We start from the raw sequence: 19,893 nt of genomic DNA, 5'->3' as shown, positions 1-19,893 counted from the left end.
TATTTTCCTGCCATCCCCAAAAGGTGGCATTTAATTGCGAAAAACACTGCTTCTCTGAGACGAAAACAATTAAATCTGTAACTTCACGGAACTTCTCCACTGACTGGTTGCTGGTCTGTTACAAGGAGCGTTACCATAGATTAGTGGACTTAGTTCTTTTTTATGATTTCTAAATCATTATTTTAGAATATTTCCGTTTGGAAATTATGAAATTCAAATTTTTTTAATTTTATATTTTAAACCCCCTATTGTCCACGTGGCACCTCCCCCCCCCCCACCCCTCTCTGTCAACGCTTGACCACGTCCCAGGGAATGTCACTACTCTCTCGGCCGACTCGGCAATTTTCACCAAGAAAATCCAATTACATTCCTTCGTCGTCTGCACGACTTTTTTCACGGTGGTTGAAGCGATAAAACTGCTGAGTGATGAAAGTTAAATTGAATCTGCGCTCCACACGCCCTGCGCTGGAGGTCCCTAGAACAATGGGCGGTGCCACGTGGACTCGGTCTGATAACCGAGAGTAGAATGAAATTTACTCTAATTGACCACGGGGTAGTTGCTGTTGCTGGTGCAACTGGTTGGACATTTCGCGGTTCGTGCGGAAGTGTTTTACCGGTTGCAGCGTTAAATTGAAGAGTGGCACCGTTCTATTGCTTTTTTGAAGGAGGTCCTGGTGCGGTTTCTCTAATTTGCTTCAATTTTTGGGCTTTGTTTCCAACCTACAGCAAACCAAAATTAATTTGCAAATAATGCTTGAAACTTTCCCGGACTCCATAAAAATAATATACACGTTTCAATGATAGCCAGCGGAATCACTAAAAAGCATTTAATTTTCCAAACTACAGTATTTAATTAAAAAGTTCATATGAACCCTTCAACATTCATAACTCTGCCAGCATTGCACCACGACTCCGGGGCCCACAAAACTAGCGCTTGTTTTCCGCTGCAGTGCGAAATTGGGAGCCAACCCCGAAAGGAAACCCCCTGGCAACGGAATGACCCCATTGCGAGGGGCAACGAGAAAAGTCATTCCTTTTCATGTTCCGCCGAGACGAGTGCACCCGGGAACGAGGAAATGCATTACCCAGCAGGGGTTTCCTCTGAGCAACCTGGTGCATTTGGTTTTTTTCGCGGTGAGAAAATTTTAGAGTGGGTTCAACTGGAGACGTTTTAAAATTTGTTGTTTCTAATTCTTGCTTTTTGCTTTTTGCTTTTTGCTTTTTGCTTTTTGCTTTTTGCTTTTTGCTTTTTGCTTTTTGCTTTTTGCTTTTTGCTTTTTGCTTTTTGCTTTTTGCTTTTTGCTTTTTGCTTTTTGCTTTTTGCTTTTTGCTTTTTGCTTTTTGCTTTTTGCTTTTTGCTTTTTGCTTTTTGCTTTTTGCTTTTTGCTTTTTGCTTTTTGCTTTTTGCTTTTTGCTTTTTGCTTTTTGCTTTTTGCTTTTTGCTTTTTGCTTTTTGCTTTTTGCTTTTTGCTTTTTGCTTTTTGCTTTTTGCTTTTTGCTTTTTGCTTTTTGCTTTTTGCTTTTTGCTTTTTGCTTTTTGCTTTTTGCTTTTTGCTTTTTGCTTTTTGCTTTTTGCTTTTTGCTTTTTGCTTTTTGCTTTTTGCTTTTTGCTTTTTGCTTTTTGCTTTTTGCTTTTTCTGTTTTTTTCTCTGTTTTTCCATTTTCATTTCGTTTTTGGTATTTCTGTCCTCTTTTATCCTTTTCTTTTATTCTATATTTCTGTTTTTTTTTTTCTATATTTCTGTTAGTTTTCCTTTCCGTTTTTTTAGCACTTAATCGCATTTTCCTGTTTTTATATTTTTCTATTTTCTGTTTTTCTTTTTTCTTTCTGGCTACTGATTCCTGCTACGTGTCCGCTGTTAAAATTTCATATTTTCCGTTTTTTCGTTTTTATTTCGTTTTCTGTTGTTCTGATTTCATGTTTTCCTGATTTTCTGTTTTTTCTCTGTTTTTCTGTTATTCTATTTTTGTGTATCTTTCTTTTTTTCTTTTTCTCTTTTTCTATATTTCTATATATCTGTTTTTATATATTTCTATTTTTGTGTTTTTCTGATTACCTTTTTCCGTTTATTTATTTTCTCTTTTATTGCTTTTCAGATTTTGTTATCAGCTTTTTGCTTTCTGGCTACTGATTTCTGTTATGTGCCTGATGCTGCTAAGATTTCCTATTTTCGGTTTCTTGGGTTTTTGTTTTCTGTTTTTCTGATTCTCTTTTTTCATGTTTTTCTGGTAATCAATTTTTCTTTTCTGTATTTGTGTCTCCTTTTTTCCTTTTCAGTTTTCTATAATTCTATAGTTCGGTTTTTATTTTTTGTATTTTTCTGTTTGTTTTTCTTTTGATTTTTTGGTATTTCTGTCTCCTTTTATCCTTTTCTGTTTGTCTATATTTCTATATTTCTGTTTTTTTTTATTTTTCTGTTTGTTTTCCCGCTTTCCCGTTTTTTTTATCACTTAATCGCATTTTTATGTTTTTATATTTTTCTATTTTCTTTTTTTCTTTTTGATTCCTGCTACGTGTCAGCTGTTAAAATTTAATATTTTCCTTTTTTTGTTTTTATTTCGTTTTCTGTTGTTCTGATTTCCAGTTTTTTCTATTTTTTTCTCTGTTTTTTTGCTATTTAATCTTTTGTCTGTCTTCTTTTTTTTTTCTCTTTTTCTATATTTCTGTTTTTATATTTTTCTATTTTTGTGTATTTGGATTTTTGATTTCCTGCTTTATTGTTGTTCTGTTTTTGCCTTAGCTTTTTGCTTTTTAGCTACTGATTTCTGTTATGTTATGCTGCTAAGATTTCCTATTTTCGGTTACTAATTTTTTTTGTTGTTTTCTCTTTTTGCATGTTTTTCTGTTATTCAATTTTTGTTTTCTGTATTTTTGGTATTTTTGTCTCCTTTTCTTCTTTTCTGTTTTCTATATTTCTTTAGTTCTGTTTTTTTTTCTATTTTTCTGCTTTTTTGTTTGCTTTCCTGTTATTCCGTTTTTTTGATTTTCTGTTTTTTCTCTGTTTTTCTGTTATTCTATTATGCTTTTCTTTTTTGGTATTTCTGTCTCCTTTTATCCTTTTCTGTTTGTGCACATTTCTATATTTCTGTTTTTTTTTTCTATTTTTCTGTTAGTTTTCCTGTTTTACCGGTTTTTTTTATCACTTAATCGCATTTTTCTGTTTTTATTTTGTTCTATTTTCTGTTGCTGTTACGTGTCTCCTGTTAAAATTTCACATTATCCGTTTTTTTGTTTTTATTTCGGTTTCTGTTGTTCTGATTTTCTGTTTTCCTGTTTTTTTTTTGAAATTTTTTTTGTGTATCTGTCTTCTATTCTTTTTCTCTTTTTCTTTATTTCTTTACATCTGTTTTTACATATTTTAGTTTTTCTGTTTTTCTAATTACCGTTTTTTCTGTTTTTTTTTTGTTTTTTTTTGTTTTATTTTTGTTCTTTTTTTGCTTTTAGCTGTTCGCTTTCTGGCTACTGATTTCTGTTATATGCTTGATGCTGCTAAGATTTCCTATTTTCGTTTTTTTTGGTTTTCTGTTTTTTTTGTTTCTGTTTTTCTGATTCTCTTTTTTCATGTTTTTCTGTTATTCTATTTTTTCTTTTTTTTTGTATTTCTGTCTCCCTTTTTCCTTTTTTGTTTTATTTATTTCTATATCTCTGTTTTTCTTTTTTTATTTTGGTTTTTTTTGTTTGTTTTTCTGTTATTTAGTTTTTTTTTGTTTTTCTGTTTTTGTTTGTTCTTTTCTCCTGTTTGTCTGTTTTTTTTTCTGTTTCGGTCTCCTTTTCTGTTTTTTTATCACTTTATCGCATTTTTCTGATTTTTCGTTCCGTTTTTTTGTTTTTGATTTTCTGTATTTATGTTATACTGTTTTTTCTGTTTTTTCTCTGTTTTTCTGTTATTCTATTTTTTTGCGTTTCTTTCTCCTTTTCTTTTTTTCTATTTTTTCGGGTTTTCTATATTTCTATTTTTTCTGTTTGTTTTCCTATTTTCTATTAATTTTTGGGTTTTTTGTTTTTTTGGTTTTTTTCTGGTTTTCTGTTGTTTTTTCTTCTGTTTTTTTTTATTCTATTTAATATTTTTTGTGTGTTTCTGTCTCCTTTTCTGTTTGCTGTTTTTTTATTATTGAATGGCATTTTCGCTAAGGATTTTTTTGTAACTTGATTTTATTTTCAAAAAAAAGATCCGCAAGCCCACCTCGAATTTTATAACATTTAAAACTCAAAGAGAACAAAAAACGCTGCAAGCAGGGTGTGTGCAATTCCTGTGTGAATCTTTGAAGTGGGGTTTTCTCCCCACGTGGAGGGAAAATTCTTGCATTCGTAATCGTTGGTGCATGTGGGACCCCACCAGTGGAAGCGAACCACACATTGCAATGGAGACATTTCCGGACTGAATTCTGCAGGTTCAGTGGTTTTACGCTGAGGATGAAAAGATTTAACAGTGGAAATCTTACCAGCAGGATTGTTTCTGTGGTTTGAAGAATGTTGGAAGGGAAATTCAGTTGGTTGAATTTGCAGCTTGTAATGTTTTTTTTTTCGCAAGAGTCTCATTCCTGGAAACACCTCCATCTATTAGCTGACAAGATTCCCGAGACAAAACAGCTGCGGGATACAATACCTTGAGAAAATACCCTTACCAAGAAGCAAACTCAGCTCTTACAAACTAGTGTCAATAAGTAATGGAACCGTTTCCCGGGTTTTATCAGCTTCATTTACACTTTTGTGCGTCACGTCGTCGTCGTCAGATCTTATCAGAGACGGTGGAGCCTGTTCTCCGAGACGCCAAGTTTTGCTCCATCGTCGTTGTCGTCGTTGCAAGCGAAACAAATTTCATTAAATTTACACAAAACTCTGGTTTGCACTTGCTAAATTTATGAGTAATTTGTAAGTTGTTGTTCTTGAAAAAAACTAAAAATATTTCTAAAAATGAGGAAAATTTAAAATAATTAAGAAGAAAACTAACATCAATTGCAGTAATTTCTAATTTAATTGTAACAACTTCAAGAAATGTTTCACTCTCCCACTAGTGAGATTGCTCGCGCTTTTCCACCCCGGAAAAATGCAAACACGCCAAGGAGCTGCTGCACTATTCACCTCGCGTACAGAACCTTCCAGCAGGGGGAAAATCACTACAACAGGGTTCACCAAAGGAATGTTCTGAATGGAGAATTTGCTTCCCAGGGTATACGTGACGTCGACGTTGGCACAAAGCCGCAGCTATTAAATCTGACGAGACGATCCGTACGTTCTATATGGGGAGCGATTCGGTTTTCTCACTCAACAATTGCACCCCCTATTTTCCGCGAAAAAAGGGAGGAAAAGGGTGTTGTCGGCAAGTCGAACGCGATTTGTTTACTTGTAAATTTGCATTAAATCTAAAGTCAAGAAAATAAAAAAATGAGGTATACTAAAATTTGAAAATAAACAACAGATAAAATGAAAAAAAATTAAGCAAAAATAATAAAAAAAATCCAAAGAAATTATCAATAGAAAATAAGCATACATAAAAATAATACTAAATGAAACAATTTTCAACCGCTGCATCCATGAAGGTACGGTACCAAAGACGGCCGGGTTAGGGCAATAAAAACACTCTTTCTTCGCGCGCGCGCTCTCTCGCCGGCCGAGGAGCTGTTAATTGCCTGTTAACACGCGCTAGCTAGCGGCAGCTCTTTTAAGGTGAAGCCAAGTCCAGCTAACATGTTGTTCTGTCGGTCCAGTCAGGGTCGGAGAGGTTTGCTTGCAGCATTTTTTTTCCTTTCCAAGTGCATTACTTTTTAGTTAATTTACGTTTGAACAGAATTTTCAAATGTTTAAACACAATAATAGTAAAATTTTCAATGATTAAAATTATTTGAAAATTATTTTCATGTCTGAAGAACCCTTTTCATATGGTTTACATGACATTTTTGAATAGTGACTAAATAAAAAATAATCTTCGACAAAATTTGAGGTTTTTGTATTGAGGACTATTCAGAACAATGTATGTACACGGAAAAAATCCGTTTTTGAAATATCTTTTTTAATTCCTTAAATCCATTTTTTATTTCTAGGGGAGAAAAACCGCATTTGATTTTATTGAAAAAAAAAAAAACCAACATGTTTCTTAGTAAAAAATAGAACAAACATTTTAAAACGATCAAATATTGAATATCACGCCCTTTTAAAATGTAAGAGTTGATTTCCAAATATTATAAATTTATTTGTGCAAAGATCATAAAATTTCACAAATGTTTAGTTTTTTAACATTGAAAATTGGATCATTGGTTGCTGAGTTATTTGGCATCAGAAAATGTGAGACTTTAAAAAAGAAAACTTCATGGGACTAAAACAAAATTTATTTATTTTTTTGATTTTTTTATTCGCTGTAATTCAGCCAATCTTCAATGTTCCTTAGGTATTTTTTTTGGAAATTTTCTCAACTTTTTGAACACAATAATGCCAAGAATGATGAAGTATAGACACCAAAAAAATAGTTTTAACTTAAAATTAAACTTTAGCTTATTATATCTGAGCAGTTCTCTAGGATTTCGGTCATTCGATTTTATTTTGTATTTTTTTAATCCGACTGAAACTTTTTTGGTGCCTTCGGTATGCCCAAAGAAGCCATTTTGCATCATTAGTTTGTCCATATAATTTTCCATACAAATTTGGCAGCTGTCCATACAAAAATGATGTATGAAAATTCAAAAATCTGTATCTTTTGAAGGAATTTTTTGATCGATTTGGTGTCTTCGCCAAAGTTGTAGGTATGGATACGGACTACACTAGAAAAAAATGATACACGGTAAAATAAATTTGGTGATTTTTTAATTTAACTTTTTTTCGTTAAAACTTGATTTACAAAAAAACGCTATTTTTAATTTTTTTTTATTTTTTGATATGTTTTAGAGGACATAAAATGCCAACTTCTCAGAAATTTTCAGGTTGTGCCAAAAATCTTTGACAGAGTTATGAATTTTTTAATCAATACTGATTTTTTTTCAAAAAATCAAAATTTTGGTCGCAAAAATTGATCAACTTCAATTTTCGATGTAAAATCGAATTTGAAATCAAAAAGTTCTCTAGTGAAATTTTGATAAAGTGCACCGTTTTCAAGTTAAATCCATATTTAAGTGACTTTTTTGAATATAGTCGCAGTTTTTCATTTTTTTAAATTAGTGCACATGTTTGCCCACCTTTGAAAAAACTATTTTTGAAAAGCTGAGAAAATTCTCTATATTTTGCTTTATTGAACTTTGTTGATACGACCCATAGTTTCTGAGATATTGCCATGCAAAGGTTATAAAAAGGAAAATTGATGATTTCTAAGTCTCACCCAAACAGCCCACCATTTTTCAATGTCGATTTCTCAGCAACTAATGGTCCGAATTTCAATGTTAAAATATGAAACATTTGTGAAATTTCCGATCTTTTCGAAAATAATATTTTCAAAATTTTCAAATCAAGACTAACATTTCAAATGGCCAAACATTCAATATTACGCCCTTGATCTTGATTTAAACATTTGGAAAATATTCTTTTCGAATATTTGGAAAATTTCAAAAATGTTTCATAATTTACCATTGAAAATCGTCCATTAGTTGCTAAGAAATCGTCATAAGAAAATGGTGGGCTGTTTGGGTGAGACTTAGAAAGCATCAATTTTCCTGTTTTTAAACCCAATTTAAACCTTTGCATTGCAATATCTCAGCAATTTAAGGTCGTATCAACAAAGTCCGAAGAAGCAAAATATAGAGAATTTTCTCAGATTTTCAAAAACATTTTTTTCAAAAGTGGGCAAACATGTGCACTAATTTAAAAAATGAAAAACTGCGACGATTTTGAAAAAAGTTACATAAAAATGGCTTTAACTTGAAAACGGTGCACTTTATCAAAATTTCTAAAGAACTTTTTGATTGCAAATTCAATTTTAAATTTCGATTTTTTGAAAAAATCAGTATTGATTATAAAATTCATAACTCTGTCAATGATTTTTTGCACAACCTGGAAATTTCTGAAAAGTTGGCATTTTATGTCCTCCAAAACATACCAAAAAATGAAAAAAATAAAAATAGTGTTTTTTTTGCAAAATAAGTTTTAGTGATAAAAAGTTAAATAAAAAAATCACATTTTTTTTTACCGTGTATCATTTTTTTCTAGTGTAGTCCGTATCCATACCTACAACTTTGGCGAAGACACCAAATCGATCAAAAAATTCCTTCAAAAGACACAGAATTTACGAACCTCTTCGCGGATTTTTAACAGGCCGGAATTTTTGTAGGGAATTTTACGCATAATACGGATTTGTACGGAATTTTAACAACTTTTTAATGATTGAATTGCTTTTTTGATTTGCGTAAAAGAGGTTTTGGGTGCCTAGAAATCAGCAGAAACTTGCAACAGAGACCACAAAAGTCCCGGGGGTCGTTAAAAGTGGATTGCTTTGCTTTTTTGATTTGGTCGAAGCTTTAGTTAACTAGAAATTTTTATTTTTCTGTGAGTTTGATTTAAAAAGGGAGAGTTTTCCGGGGTTTCCTCAATTAAAATTTGATTATCAATAATTATAGAGTTTTTGAACTATTGTCTTTCAAATGTTGATAGGACCTTTAAAAAAACTCTAGAATTGTTCTTTTAGAACTTCCTTACTAAATATATTTACATTTCCAAAGCCTTTCTAAAACTTGTGAAATTATTTGAATTAACAAATCTAAAGTTTTTTCAATGGTCCTGTAAACTGTTGTGTTTCGTTTCACATGTTATAGGACCTTTTCAATAAAAAAAACTCGGATACGGATTTTTGCTCAGCAAGAGTTGGTAGCCTTACGGCCATATGGAAGATTGAGTGTTATATTTACGTATCCAATTGTTTTTTGATTAGAAATAAATTTTCATATTCAATCATTTTTCATTAGGTACCGGCATCATGGTTCAAAAAGGACAAAAAAATGTAACGAATTGGGCCGGTTGTTGAAGCCTTATTTTTTTGTACAACGTTATTTTATTTTTGATTGACTTCGAATTACATTGGAACAGAACAAAAAAAAATATTACATCGATTTCTCGATGCATCGATGCTGTAAAATCAACTGTCTCTATTGCTCCAGTTAGCGAGAAAATTGTACATAGTACTTCTATGTACAATTATACAATTATACCTACGAAAAAGTAAGCGGTTTAGAAAAATATTTGTTGTACAAAACATCAACCTCTTTACAGAGAAATAGATTTAATTTTTGTTTCCGATTGTTTTATTTTTTTATGACATGATTTAAAAAGATTCAAAATTGGTTAGAAATTTGTTTTTCCAGATTTTTTTTCAAGGAAAATCGTCTAGTGGCGGGGTCGAATCTAAGAGGGTTCATAAACATTTGCTGGTATATAATTTCATATAGCTTGAATCAAAATACATTCCAATAACTTTATAACGTCACACACACTTATGTCAGTTGAATTTTATTTTCAGATTAACTTGATTGCATAAACTGGCGGACAAAGCAAATCTAAATGAATTCTTTCAACTTATCCAATTAACATCAAAACAAATCATCAGTCCTGCGAAGGTGGATTGCTTCTGATTGAACATACCATAGCTTAAATATTGAACAAAAAATTCGTTTTTAAAAAGTCAAGAAAATATGAATAAACCAACATTACTCATATTAATCTACAAATGTTACAAAATTCCAACCAACAAAAAGTAAAGAATGTTACAATCCACTCGACTCAGTTTCTCTCCCAAACAATCTGAAATGACCTAAATATTGATTACACTCTGTCGTCGTCGCATCACTTGACCGTCCAGCGTCACTCATTAAGTGCTTCTGGTGATTTTACTACACACCGACGACAGCAAACCAATTATCGAAACACCGCTCAAACGTGATCGCAACCATTTTACGCCGTAAACCATGCTCTGCTTAATGAAAATATCGACCACGATAAGATATCGAATGTTTGTGTGTGTGTGTGTGTGGGTGTGCAATATCGAGGGGACCATTTTCCCGCCAAAAAGTCCAATGCAGCAATCGACACGTGAGTGATGGGCCAATTTTGGACAAGAGCATGAGCAATAAACGAAATTTGGTTGATCTCGAAAACAAAAAAATGGGTCGGAAAACGGAACACTGTCTAGTTAGTTATAATCGGATGAATGATTTATGACCCACCCACCGCGTTGATAACTGTACCAAAAGTAATAACAATCTCGCTGTATTTTCTCACAAAACAAAAACTACTCACGGTTGTAATCCATCGTGCCGTGTTGTTGCTCGTCCTGGATTCCAATTTGATATTCTCTAGCACTCCATTCCCTCAGCTGGAATGGTTCCCAGAGGGGGAGAGCTTTTCCAGCGCGGCGATGGCCGAACCAGCGGCAAATTGGGATTTTTCACCCCTTGGAGTTTTTTCCCGGGGGTTTCGTTTGATGTGTAGTTTTCCACTTTTTCCGTTTGTTGTGCAATTGCAATTGAAATTCACTGCGAAAACGTTTTGATTTCCGAGAATTTTTATTTCATTGTGCAGTTTTGCACGATGGAGTGCTTTTGGAGAAACAATGAAAGTAAAATTTGTTTTGCATGCTGATGGAGAAGAATTGTGATATTGGAAATTGAAAACATTGATTTCTCGAAACGCTTTGCCGTTTTCTTCTGCTAAAAGTTACAGTTCTCGATAAAACAAAGAGGCTTTCTAATATTTTACTCAAATAAAAATTTAACGGAATAGTTTGGCCTTCCTCGCCTTACTGAGAGTAGGCTATAAAATCCCTTTTTTAATTTGACGTTCTATTTGACCTGATTAAGTGTCTGTGTGTGTATGGATGATAATCGAAAAAATATCACTCGATTATCTCCTGACTGGCTCAACAGATTTTGACCGTTTTGGTCTCATTCGATTCATCTTGGGTCCCATAGGATGGTGAGTGACACGATGCTTAGTGTAGACGCGTAGTGAACATTTATAAAGATCCGGAAATATCTTCAAACCGGACATTACAATTAGACTTATTCTCATAGGAAGGAGGAAATATCAGGTAGATTCACCTGACCACAGGGGGGCTACCAAGAACAAAAGGAAATATCAAAGGGTTAATGAGATTAGTGAGAAGGTAGACACCATGTGGCGAGGTAGTTAAAAGGATTACATGACAAGGAAGGAAGTGTGTAAATCTGATTAATCCGTCCCGCTTACTCTTATGCTGATCAATAATTTAAACTATATACTTCAGTAGTGTAACACGTAGGTTTAATGTTATATTGTAAAATTTTCCAAATAAAAGTTAAGTTCGGAGATCACTCCCAAAAACAACTGTTTTACTTCAGTCAATTGAGAACTCCTCATCCTCGTATTGGAACGAGCAGTCTCCAGCAGCCAGCAGTCTCCAGCAGTCACCCGGGATCAGCACCAGCAGTTCTACTTGGAGTCGTCGGCAGCCAGAGCGTAAGTTCCGCAAACTAAAAACGTCCCCACACGTTTTTACATGGTGGCTCCAGAGAGGATTAGGAGAAGTGCTTGTCGGAATCAAGCACTGAGGACTCCGAGCTTCCGGTCAGTCGAAATCTGATCGTGATCGTAAGTAAAAGCGTGTCCGACGCTATAGAGCGGACAAGTGATCAAGTGTGAGCAGTGTCAGGCTCAGTTAGTGCAGACGAATTATCGTCAAGAGTGTAAAAGCGTCTCCGACGCTCTAGAGCGGTCAAGTGACCAAGTATGAGCAGTGTCAGGCTCAGATAGTGTAGACGAGTTATCGTCAATAGTGAATAATCCTGGACAATAGTCCAGAAGAACACAGTGAACGATCCTGGGCAAGAACCCAGAAGAAGAAGAAAGTAAGAAGAACCTTTTTCAACATTAAAACTTTACTTCAAGTAAAGGGAAGACTGGATGAAAATTCAGAGATCCGCTTGGTTGCAGAAAATCACCAAAAATAGTAAAAAAAAAAAAAACCTTTTAATAGATAGGTGATTTCAAGAAGTGAAGTGAGTGGTTAAAGGAAGACTAGAAACACATATATAAATAAAAAAAAATATATATAATAAAGGAATAAAAACTGTAAGATTGCAAAGCAGATTTAGTGCAAAGCGAGTGATAAAAAAAAAAAATATAAGAAGTAACACAGCGAGGTCGAACATCAAGAAGCAACATCGAGCATCAACATCGACAAAGCAACATCGAGCATCAAGAATCGACGAAGCAACATCAAGCATCAAGGATCGACGAAGCATCATCGAACATAAGGTATTTAGAAATATGGATCACAAATTCATAGTGAATCCAAATGGTAGGTGCAGGAGTTGCACCAATCTTGATGATCAGCACATGCTAATGTGCAGTCATTGTGATCGGTTCTTCCACCTGCAATGTGTAGGACTTGGCCGTATGCCAAATAAGAATGAAAACTGGCACTGCATCAAGTGTGATGCAGTTGCCAAGACTTTACAAAGTTTTGACCAAAAGGTCAAACAATTAGAAAAAAGTATTGAGGATGTTTCAACTAAACCCTCAACAGAAAACAAAGATATATTGACTTGCCAGTTTTTACAAGGCATAGTCAATAAATTAGAAGGACTGTCAGTTCAACCAAGAACTGCAGATTCATTTTTATTTAGGCAAACTTTAATAGACTTGCCAAAATTCAACGGCTCTTTTAAAGATTGGCCAAAATTTAAACAAACTTTCTTTGAAACCACCAAGCTTGGTAATTTCTCTGACATAGAGAACTTAAACCGGCTTGAAAAATGTTTAAAAGGAGAAGCTCTACTTAGAGTCAACTCCCTTTTATCGGATTCTAGTAACGTCAGCAAAATTATGAACGTTCTAGAAGAGCGATTTGGGAGTATTGAACAAATTTACAACGGATTAATGAACGATATTATAAAAGTTCGTAATCCGAGTTATGATAACCCAAAATCCATGGTTGATTTTATATCAGCCATCGGAGATTTGGTTATTAATATGGAGAGTCTTCATCATGAAGAATATTTAAACGATCCTCGACTAGTTCGGGATCTAATGAAAAAACTTCCATCTGGTCTTCAGAACCAATGGTTAGATAATATAAACGAAGAAAAAACGCTATCATCACCTACCAATCCTTATAAAGCTCCAACGATAAAAGATTTTTACACTTTTCTAAAACCAAAAGAAAAGGTAGCCATTGCAAAATTAGTCGATTCTGATAGTTCAAATTCAAGAACTAAATCAGAACGAATTCTTTACACACAGGATACAAGCCAAATTAGCTGTATCAAGTGTAATTTAAATAATCACAAACTAATACAATGCTTTAAATTCAAAAAAATGACACCAGAAGAAAAGCAAAAATTTGTGACGGAAAAGAGGTTATGCTTCTCTTGTTTAGGAGCAAATCACGTAACAAAACAATGTCGATCTGCTCGAATTTGTAATATAAATAATTGCAAAAGTAAGCATAATAGGATGCTTCATGGAAACAAACCAGATTCTGGATCAGGAAGGGTATCAACAGAACATACAGTAAACTGTCATGTTAAAAGGTACAACAAGGTCTTTTATCAAATTGTTCCAATAACGTTGATAAATGGTAACAACAAAGTTAAAACCTTTGCCTTTCTTGATTCCGGCTCATCAGTAAGTCTCATAAATGCTGATACTGCAGAGCAACTTCAGGTTAAGGGAGTATTTAAACCAATGACATTAGCATGGACAAATGGAGATACCCAAGAGGACTCCAAGAGCATGTCAGTGCAAATAAGCATCAAATCTTCCAACAATAGTAGATTTAACGTTAAAGATCTACGCACTATCGAGAATTTAAAACTTCCAACACAATCTCTAGACATTAACTGTCTTAGAAAGCAGTTCTCGTATTTAAAAGATGTTCAATTAGAATCATATGAAAATGCAACACCTACAATACTATTGGGTTTGCCTCACGCTTACTTGTTCAAAGGGGAAAAAGAAATATCAGGACAATTTTCTGAACCTGTAGCAAAATTGACTAAGTTAGGGTGGGTATTATATGGCAATAGTAAACATGACGCCCATAACAACAACGAACATTTATTTGTAATTTCAGAAGACATAGATGATGAGCAATCAATTAAAGAAATGATGTCCAAATTCTTTTCGGTTGAATCTTTGGGAGTAAAAGTTCCCGAAAACGTTCTTATTTCTAAATCAGATGAACGTGCCTTACAAATAATGGGCAAAACATTAGTACCAACAGAAAAGGGATATGAAATTGGTCTATTATGGAAGGATGACAATGTTAATCTTCCTAATAGCTTCAAAACAGCTCTGAATAGATTCCTCCTTTTAGAAAAGAAGAGCGCTAAGGATCCTTCATTGAAGGAATGGTATAACAATAAAATAGATGAATATTTGGGTAAAGGTTACCTGAGAAAGTTAAGCCCACAAGAATCAGTAGCGGAACTTCCGAGAACCTTTTACCTGCCCCACTTCATAATTGAAAATAAAAATAAAGAACCCCCAAAACGAAGATTGGTCTTCGATGCGGCGGCAAAAATTAACGGTATTTCATTAAATTCTCAGTTGTTATCTGGGCCTGATATGACCGAATCATCTCTAGGAATTAAAATGCGCTTTAGGGAGGAACCAATAGCTGTATCCGGTGATATACAGGAGATGTTTCATCAGGTGGGAATTCGTAAGGAGGATAGAAACTCTCAAAGAATTGTTTCTCGAAAAAATCCTAATGAACGTTTAGACATCTATGAAATGCAAGTAATGACCTTTGGTGCCACTTGTTCTCCAGCCTGTGCACAATACGTAAAAAACACTAACGCAAAACAATTTTTGAACACTTGTCCAGAGGCAGTTGAAGCTATTTTAAAAAATCATTACGTGGATGATTATCTAGACAGTTTCAACGATTTAAACAAGGCAACAAAGATTGTGTTAGATGTGATAAAAATCCACGACAAAGCACACTTTAAGATGAGAAATTTTATCTCAAACTCAAAATCATTGTTGGCAAATTTACCCAGCGATAGAATAACTGCATTGAACGAAATCAAATTAGACATGGACGAGAACGTTTTTGAAAAAGTACTCGGCATGTACTGGAATACGGATAAAGACAATTATAAATTTAAAATAACCGCCAAATTTGATGAGATACAAGATCCTACAAAAAGACAGTTATTGTCGTTTGTTATGAGCATTTACGATCCCCTAGGTTTGATTGCACACATAACGATACACTCAAAGATCATTATGCAAGACCTTTGGCGTGTTGGAATAGAGTGGGATGATAAAATTCCAGATTCAGTAAAAGAAGATTGGTCTACGTGGATAAAACTATTATCTACACTAAACAACCTTAGAATTCCTAGATGTTATTCATATGCAAAGAATATTATCAAAAGAGAACTACATGTATTTTGTGATGCGTCAGCAAGAGCGTACGCTACCGTCATCTATATCAGAACTATACATGATAAGGGAATTGATTTGACAATAGTAGCAGGTAAATCAAAAGTTGCCCCTACAAAAATTATGTCAATACCTCGTTTGGAACTACAAGCTGCTGTATTAGGAACAAGACTAGCAAATACTGTGCAAAAGGAAACACGGTTGGAAATTAATACAATAACTCATTGGTCCGACTCAAAAACAGTTTTAAGCTGGATAAAATCTGAAGTCAGGAAATATAAGCAATTTGTGCAATACAGAATAAGTGAAATCTTAGATACCACAGTAGAGTCTCAATGGCAATACATTGATACAGCCAACAATCCCGCAGACGAAGGAACTAAAATGATAACAACACAATCAAAATGGGTTTCCGGTCCAGATTTTTTGAAAACTTACGATAACCTTTGGAAAATTGGAGATAAAGGTTCCCCAGATCTGAGCCATGAGGAATTACGACCTATTTTTACCATAGCAGCTATAGATAAACCAAATTTTGATTGGTTGAACATTGAATGGTGCTCTGATTGGACCCGTTTAAAAAGGTCGGTATGTATAGTAATGAAATACATAGATTGGTTAAAACATAAATCAAAACAGACAACATTTGATAAAAATATTACAGCCTTTGATATGGAAAAGGCAGAAATAATCCTTATCAAGAAGGCACAATGGGACTCGTTTAGCGATGAAGTGTTGGACTTGACAACTAAAAATAGAATCGAAGAAGAGAGTAATATTAAACCACTAACACCAATCTTAGATAAAAATGGCGCACTGGTTTCAAACACTCGGTACGTCAATGCTAAATGCTTACCATATGGAGCTAGACAACCATATATTTTGCCTAAAGCTCATTATGTTTCACAACTCATTTTGAAAAAACATCACGAAATCTTTTACCATAAAAAGAGAGATGTTGCAATCGCTGCAGTGAGATTGAAATACCATATAATTCAGATAAAAGCAGCTATGAATAAAGTTGTCAATAGATGCCAATATTGCAAAAACAATAAGGCGAAGGCTTACGTTCCACAAATGGCGCCTTTACCTGAATGCCGAATTCAACCGTACGTAAAACCATTTACGCATACAGGAGTAGATTATTTTGGTCCTTACAATGTCTCAATAGGTAGAAGGACCGAAAAAAGATGGGGAGTCGTTTTTACATGTATGACGACAAGAGCAGTTTATTTGGAAGTTGCACACGATCTAAGTGCAGACGCCTTTTTGGTCTGTTTAAACTCCGTTCAAAGCAGACGGGGGAAGATAAAGTTCTTGTATAGCGACAATGGCACCAACTTTGTAGGTGCAGATAATGAGTTAAAGAAAATTCGCTATAGGCTTGCGTCTGATGGAATCGTTTGGACCTTCAATCCTCCATTATCCCCTCATTTTGGAGGAGCATGGGAACGAATGGTAAGAGAAATTAAGTCCTTGCTTCCTAGCGATACTATGCCTGAACATACGCTTAGAGCACTCCTCACTGAAATTGAATTTATTATAAACTGCAGACCACTTACATCTATATCGTTAGATGCAACGGATGACGAACCTATTACCCCGCATCATTTCTTAATGGGATGTGCAGGAAGTACTGAGACGTCACTAAACGATGTTTCTAAAGCCGAAGCCTCAAGGCAACAATGGAAAAGAGTACAACTCTTAGCAAAGAATTATTGGGACAGGTGGTTACACGAGTACCTGCCCACTCAGGCAAAACGATCAAAATGGTCAAAGGTTGTAAAAAATGTGAAAGTTGGCGATATAGCACTTATAGCAGACGACAATCAGAAAGCCAAATGGAAAAAGGGAATGATAATAAAAATTCATACTGGCAAAGACGGTAATGTAAGATCAGCAGTGGTAAAAACCGCTAATGGTGAATATACTAGACCAGTCGTGAAATTAGCAGTTTTAGATGTTTTGGAACCATCTAAACCTAAGGAAACTGAAAAACAAACTAAAAATATACAAGAACAAAACCCAGTACATTTTGTAGGCTATATAAAGGTTATTGAAAAACCAAAAGCCAACTGGGGTATAAGAAAACAAGTAGACATAGATGAAGTTAAAAAATTAGCTTCAAGGTTATCTGCATCCGACCCTAAACCAAAGAGGAGGAAAATTATTAGACCCTGCACCTGGATGAACATTTTAACAACGTTGTATTTTATATGTTTATTCCTTGGAAAATCCCTTGGATTTCAAGGATCTGGATTAATTGCATATGATTGCAGCAATCCTGAGGTAAATTTAACTAGCTACTCTCTCTTGGACGTGGCTTCATGTTTACCACCGACAACTAATCTGTCAACACAGGAAATATATATTCAGGTGTTACAAAAAAAGGTGAACAAGGAGACAAAAGTTTTTCAATGTAAAGTTATAATACAAAGAAAAATTAGGCATTGTGGGATGCATTCGCACACATCGGATTATTACAAAGGGTATGAATACATAGTTAAAGATTTTACTTCAGAGGAATGTAGATATTCACAACAACTGGGAACAATCAAATTAGCGTATGACTTCCACCTTCACGAATTAAAACGCAATGCTACCACTAGAGGGGAAGAGTTGATCGTTGGAACACTTTCCGGTAGCAGTTGCAGAGGTGGGACTTATAAAACTCATCTTTACACCTGGGAAGACGCTCTGGTTTACTACCAATATGAAATTACTCTACGCGATTATACAGCAGTAGTAGATTCAGAAAATGATATTATTCATCTGAGAAATGGTTTAACCTGCACGTACAGCCAAGGAAAATGTCTGGATGCAGAAGATGGGTACTTAACATGGGACATAGAATTCAATAAAAAATGCGAAGAAACTGAATTTGAAGTTTTGTTTGAAGGGGTAGTTAACAAAACCGTGAATAACGAAAATTCAAACCCAATGTATAGTACTATTACTTCCACTCATTTGTTCTCGATACGCACCAAAGATGTAACGAGAATCTGTGGAAGAATAGGGTATACCACTGATCACCCCCGCATTATTCTTTTAGAAACATCTGTTAGAGATTCCCCATTCACGAAATCAAACGTGGTGGGAAGAAATTTTGATCTCTTTACATATTTCAACTCAAAAATTACGTTCGTAGAAAACTACTTCGGACAAAGTATGACGGAGTTGTACAATACTGTAATGACAGAGATGTGTAAAGTCGACAAATCTTTACTAGAAACAAAACTAACATTAGCAAGAATTAATCCAGCTGAATTCGTCTCAAGCATTATAAGACGATCAGGATATACAGCAGTAGCAGCAGGGGAAGTATTACATGTACTCGAATGCAAACCTGTATACGTAACACCCCGGTTTGAGGATAACTGTTACCAAGAGATTCCAGTATTTTATAATAATAAATCCATGTTCATTGCACCAGTAACAAGAATTTTACAAAATCGTGGAAATCAAATTGATTGTACACCAATACTGCCTGCAAAATTTCGCATTGGAGGGAAATGGTACACAGTAGATAACAAATTTAGAGAAACGGTAGCACCGTCTAAAATATCAACAGAAATAGTCACAGCTTGGAAATACACTCCTTTACCAAACTTAATGGAAAGCGGTGTTTATGACTATGACAGTGTAGAGAAAATGAAAAACATGATTTATAATCAGGTAGACAAACGCGTTGCCTCAAATGTGCTTCATAGACTATTAGACGGCCATCAAACAGATCAACAAGGATATCGATTAGAAGCATTAAATGTAGTTGAAAAAGCCCAGAACATTATATACTCGATATTTGAATCATCATATATTATAGGTTTTTGTCGTATTTCATCATTCTTTTCTGGAATAATCATGATGAGTTATATATGTATACTAATATTTAATCCCATGACATGGATAATGATCTACAGGAAGATTAAATGTAACAAAACAAGAGAACAAGCACAGATCAACATAAATTTAGAGACGCATCTGTAATATTTTATTTTGTAAACCATAGGATGATTTACGGGTCCCGGAATGTAGACGCGTAGTGAACATTTATAAAGATCCGGAAATATCTTCAAACCGGACATTACAATTAGACTTATTCTCATAGGAAGGAGGAAATATCAGGTAGATTCACCTGACCACAGGGGGGCTACCAAGAACAAAAGGAAATATCAAAGGGTTAATGAGATTAGTGAGAAGGTAGACACCATGTGGCGAGGTAGTTAAAAGGATTACATGACAAGGAAGGAAGTGTGTAAATCTGATTAATCCGTCCCGCTTACTCTTATGCTGATCAATAATTTAAACTATATACTTCAGTAGTGTAACACGTAGGTTTAATGTTATATTGTAAAATTTTCCAAATAAAAGTTAAGTTCGGAGATCACTCCCAAAAACAACTGTTTTACTTCAGTCAATTGAGAACTCCTCATCCTCGTATTGGAACGAGCAGTCTCCAGCAGCCAGCAGTCTCCAGCAGTCACCCGGGATCAGCACCAGCAGTTCTACTTGGAGTCGTCGGCAGCCAGAGCGTAAGTTCCGCAAACTAA

The 19,893-nt window shown here is 34.4% G+C and overlaps 1 protein-coding gene across 6 annotated transcripts in view; it reads right to left on the bottom strand.

Annotated features, from left to right (window-relative positions):
* The window catches only part of LOC120429132 (high affinity cAMP-specific and IBMX-insensitive 3',5'-cyclic phosphodiesterase 8), a 315,218-nt gene that overhangs the window by 184,510 nt on the left and 110,815 nt on the right, over positions 1 to 19,893 (bottom strand). Inside the window, exon 1 of one of the 6 annotated variants that reach the window (XM_052709691.1) lies at positions 10,211 to 10,481. The exons of the other annotated variants lie outside the window; for them this stretch is intronic. Within the exon in view, the coding sequence (XP_052565651.1) occupies positions 10,211 to 10,223 (13 nt within the window). The 5' untranslated portion in view covers positions 10,224 to 10,481. Of the gene's footprint in view, positions 1 to 10,210; positions 10,482 to 19,893 lie in introns of those variants that run through there. 6 annotated transcript variants of the gene reach the window in all.

The sequence above is a fragment of the Culex pipiens genome, chromosome 3, assembly GCF_016801865.2.
Source record: "Culex pipiens pallens isolate TS chromosome 3, TS_CPP_V2, whole genome shotgun sequence".
Classification (NCBI taxonomy): Eukaryota; Metazoa; Arthropoda; class Insecta; order Diptera; family Culicidae; genus Culex; species Culex pipiens.
Note: the sequence above shows the minus strand (reverse complement) of the source record. Positions and strands in the feature narration are given on the sequence as shown.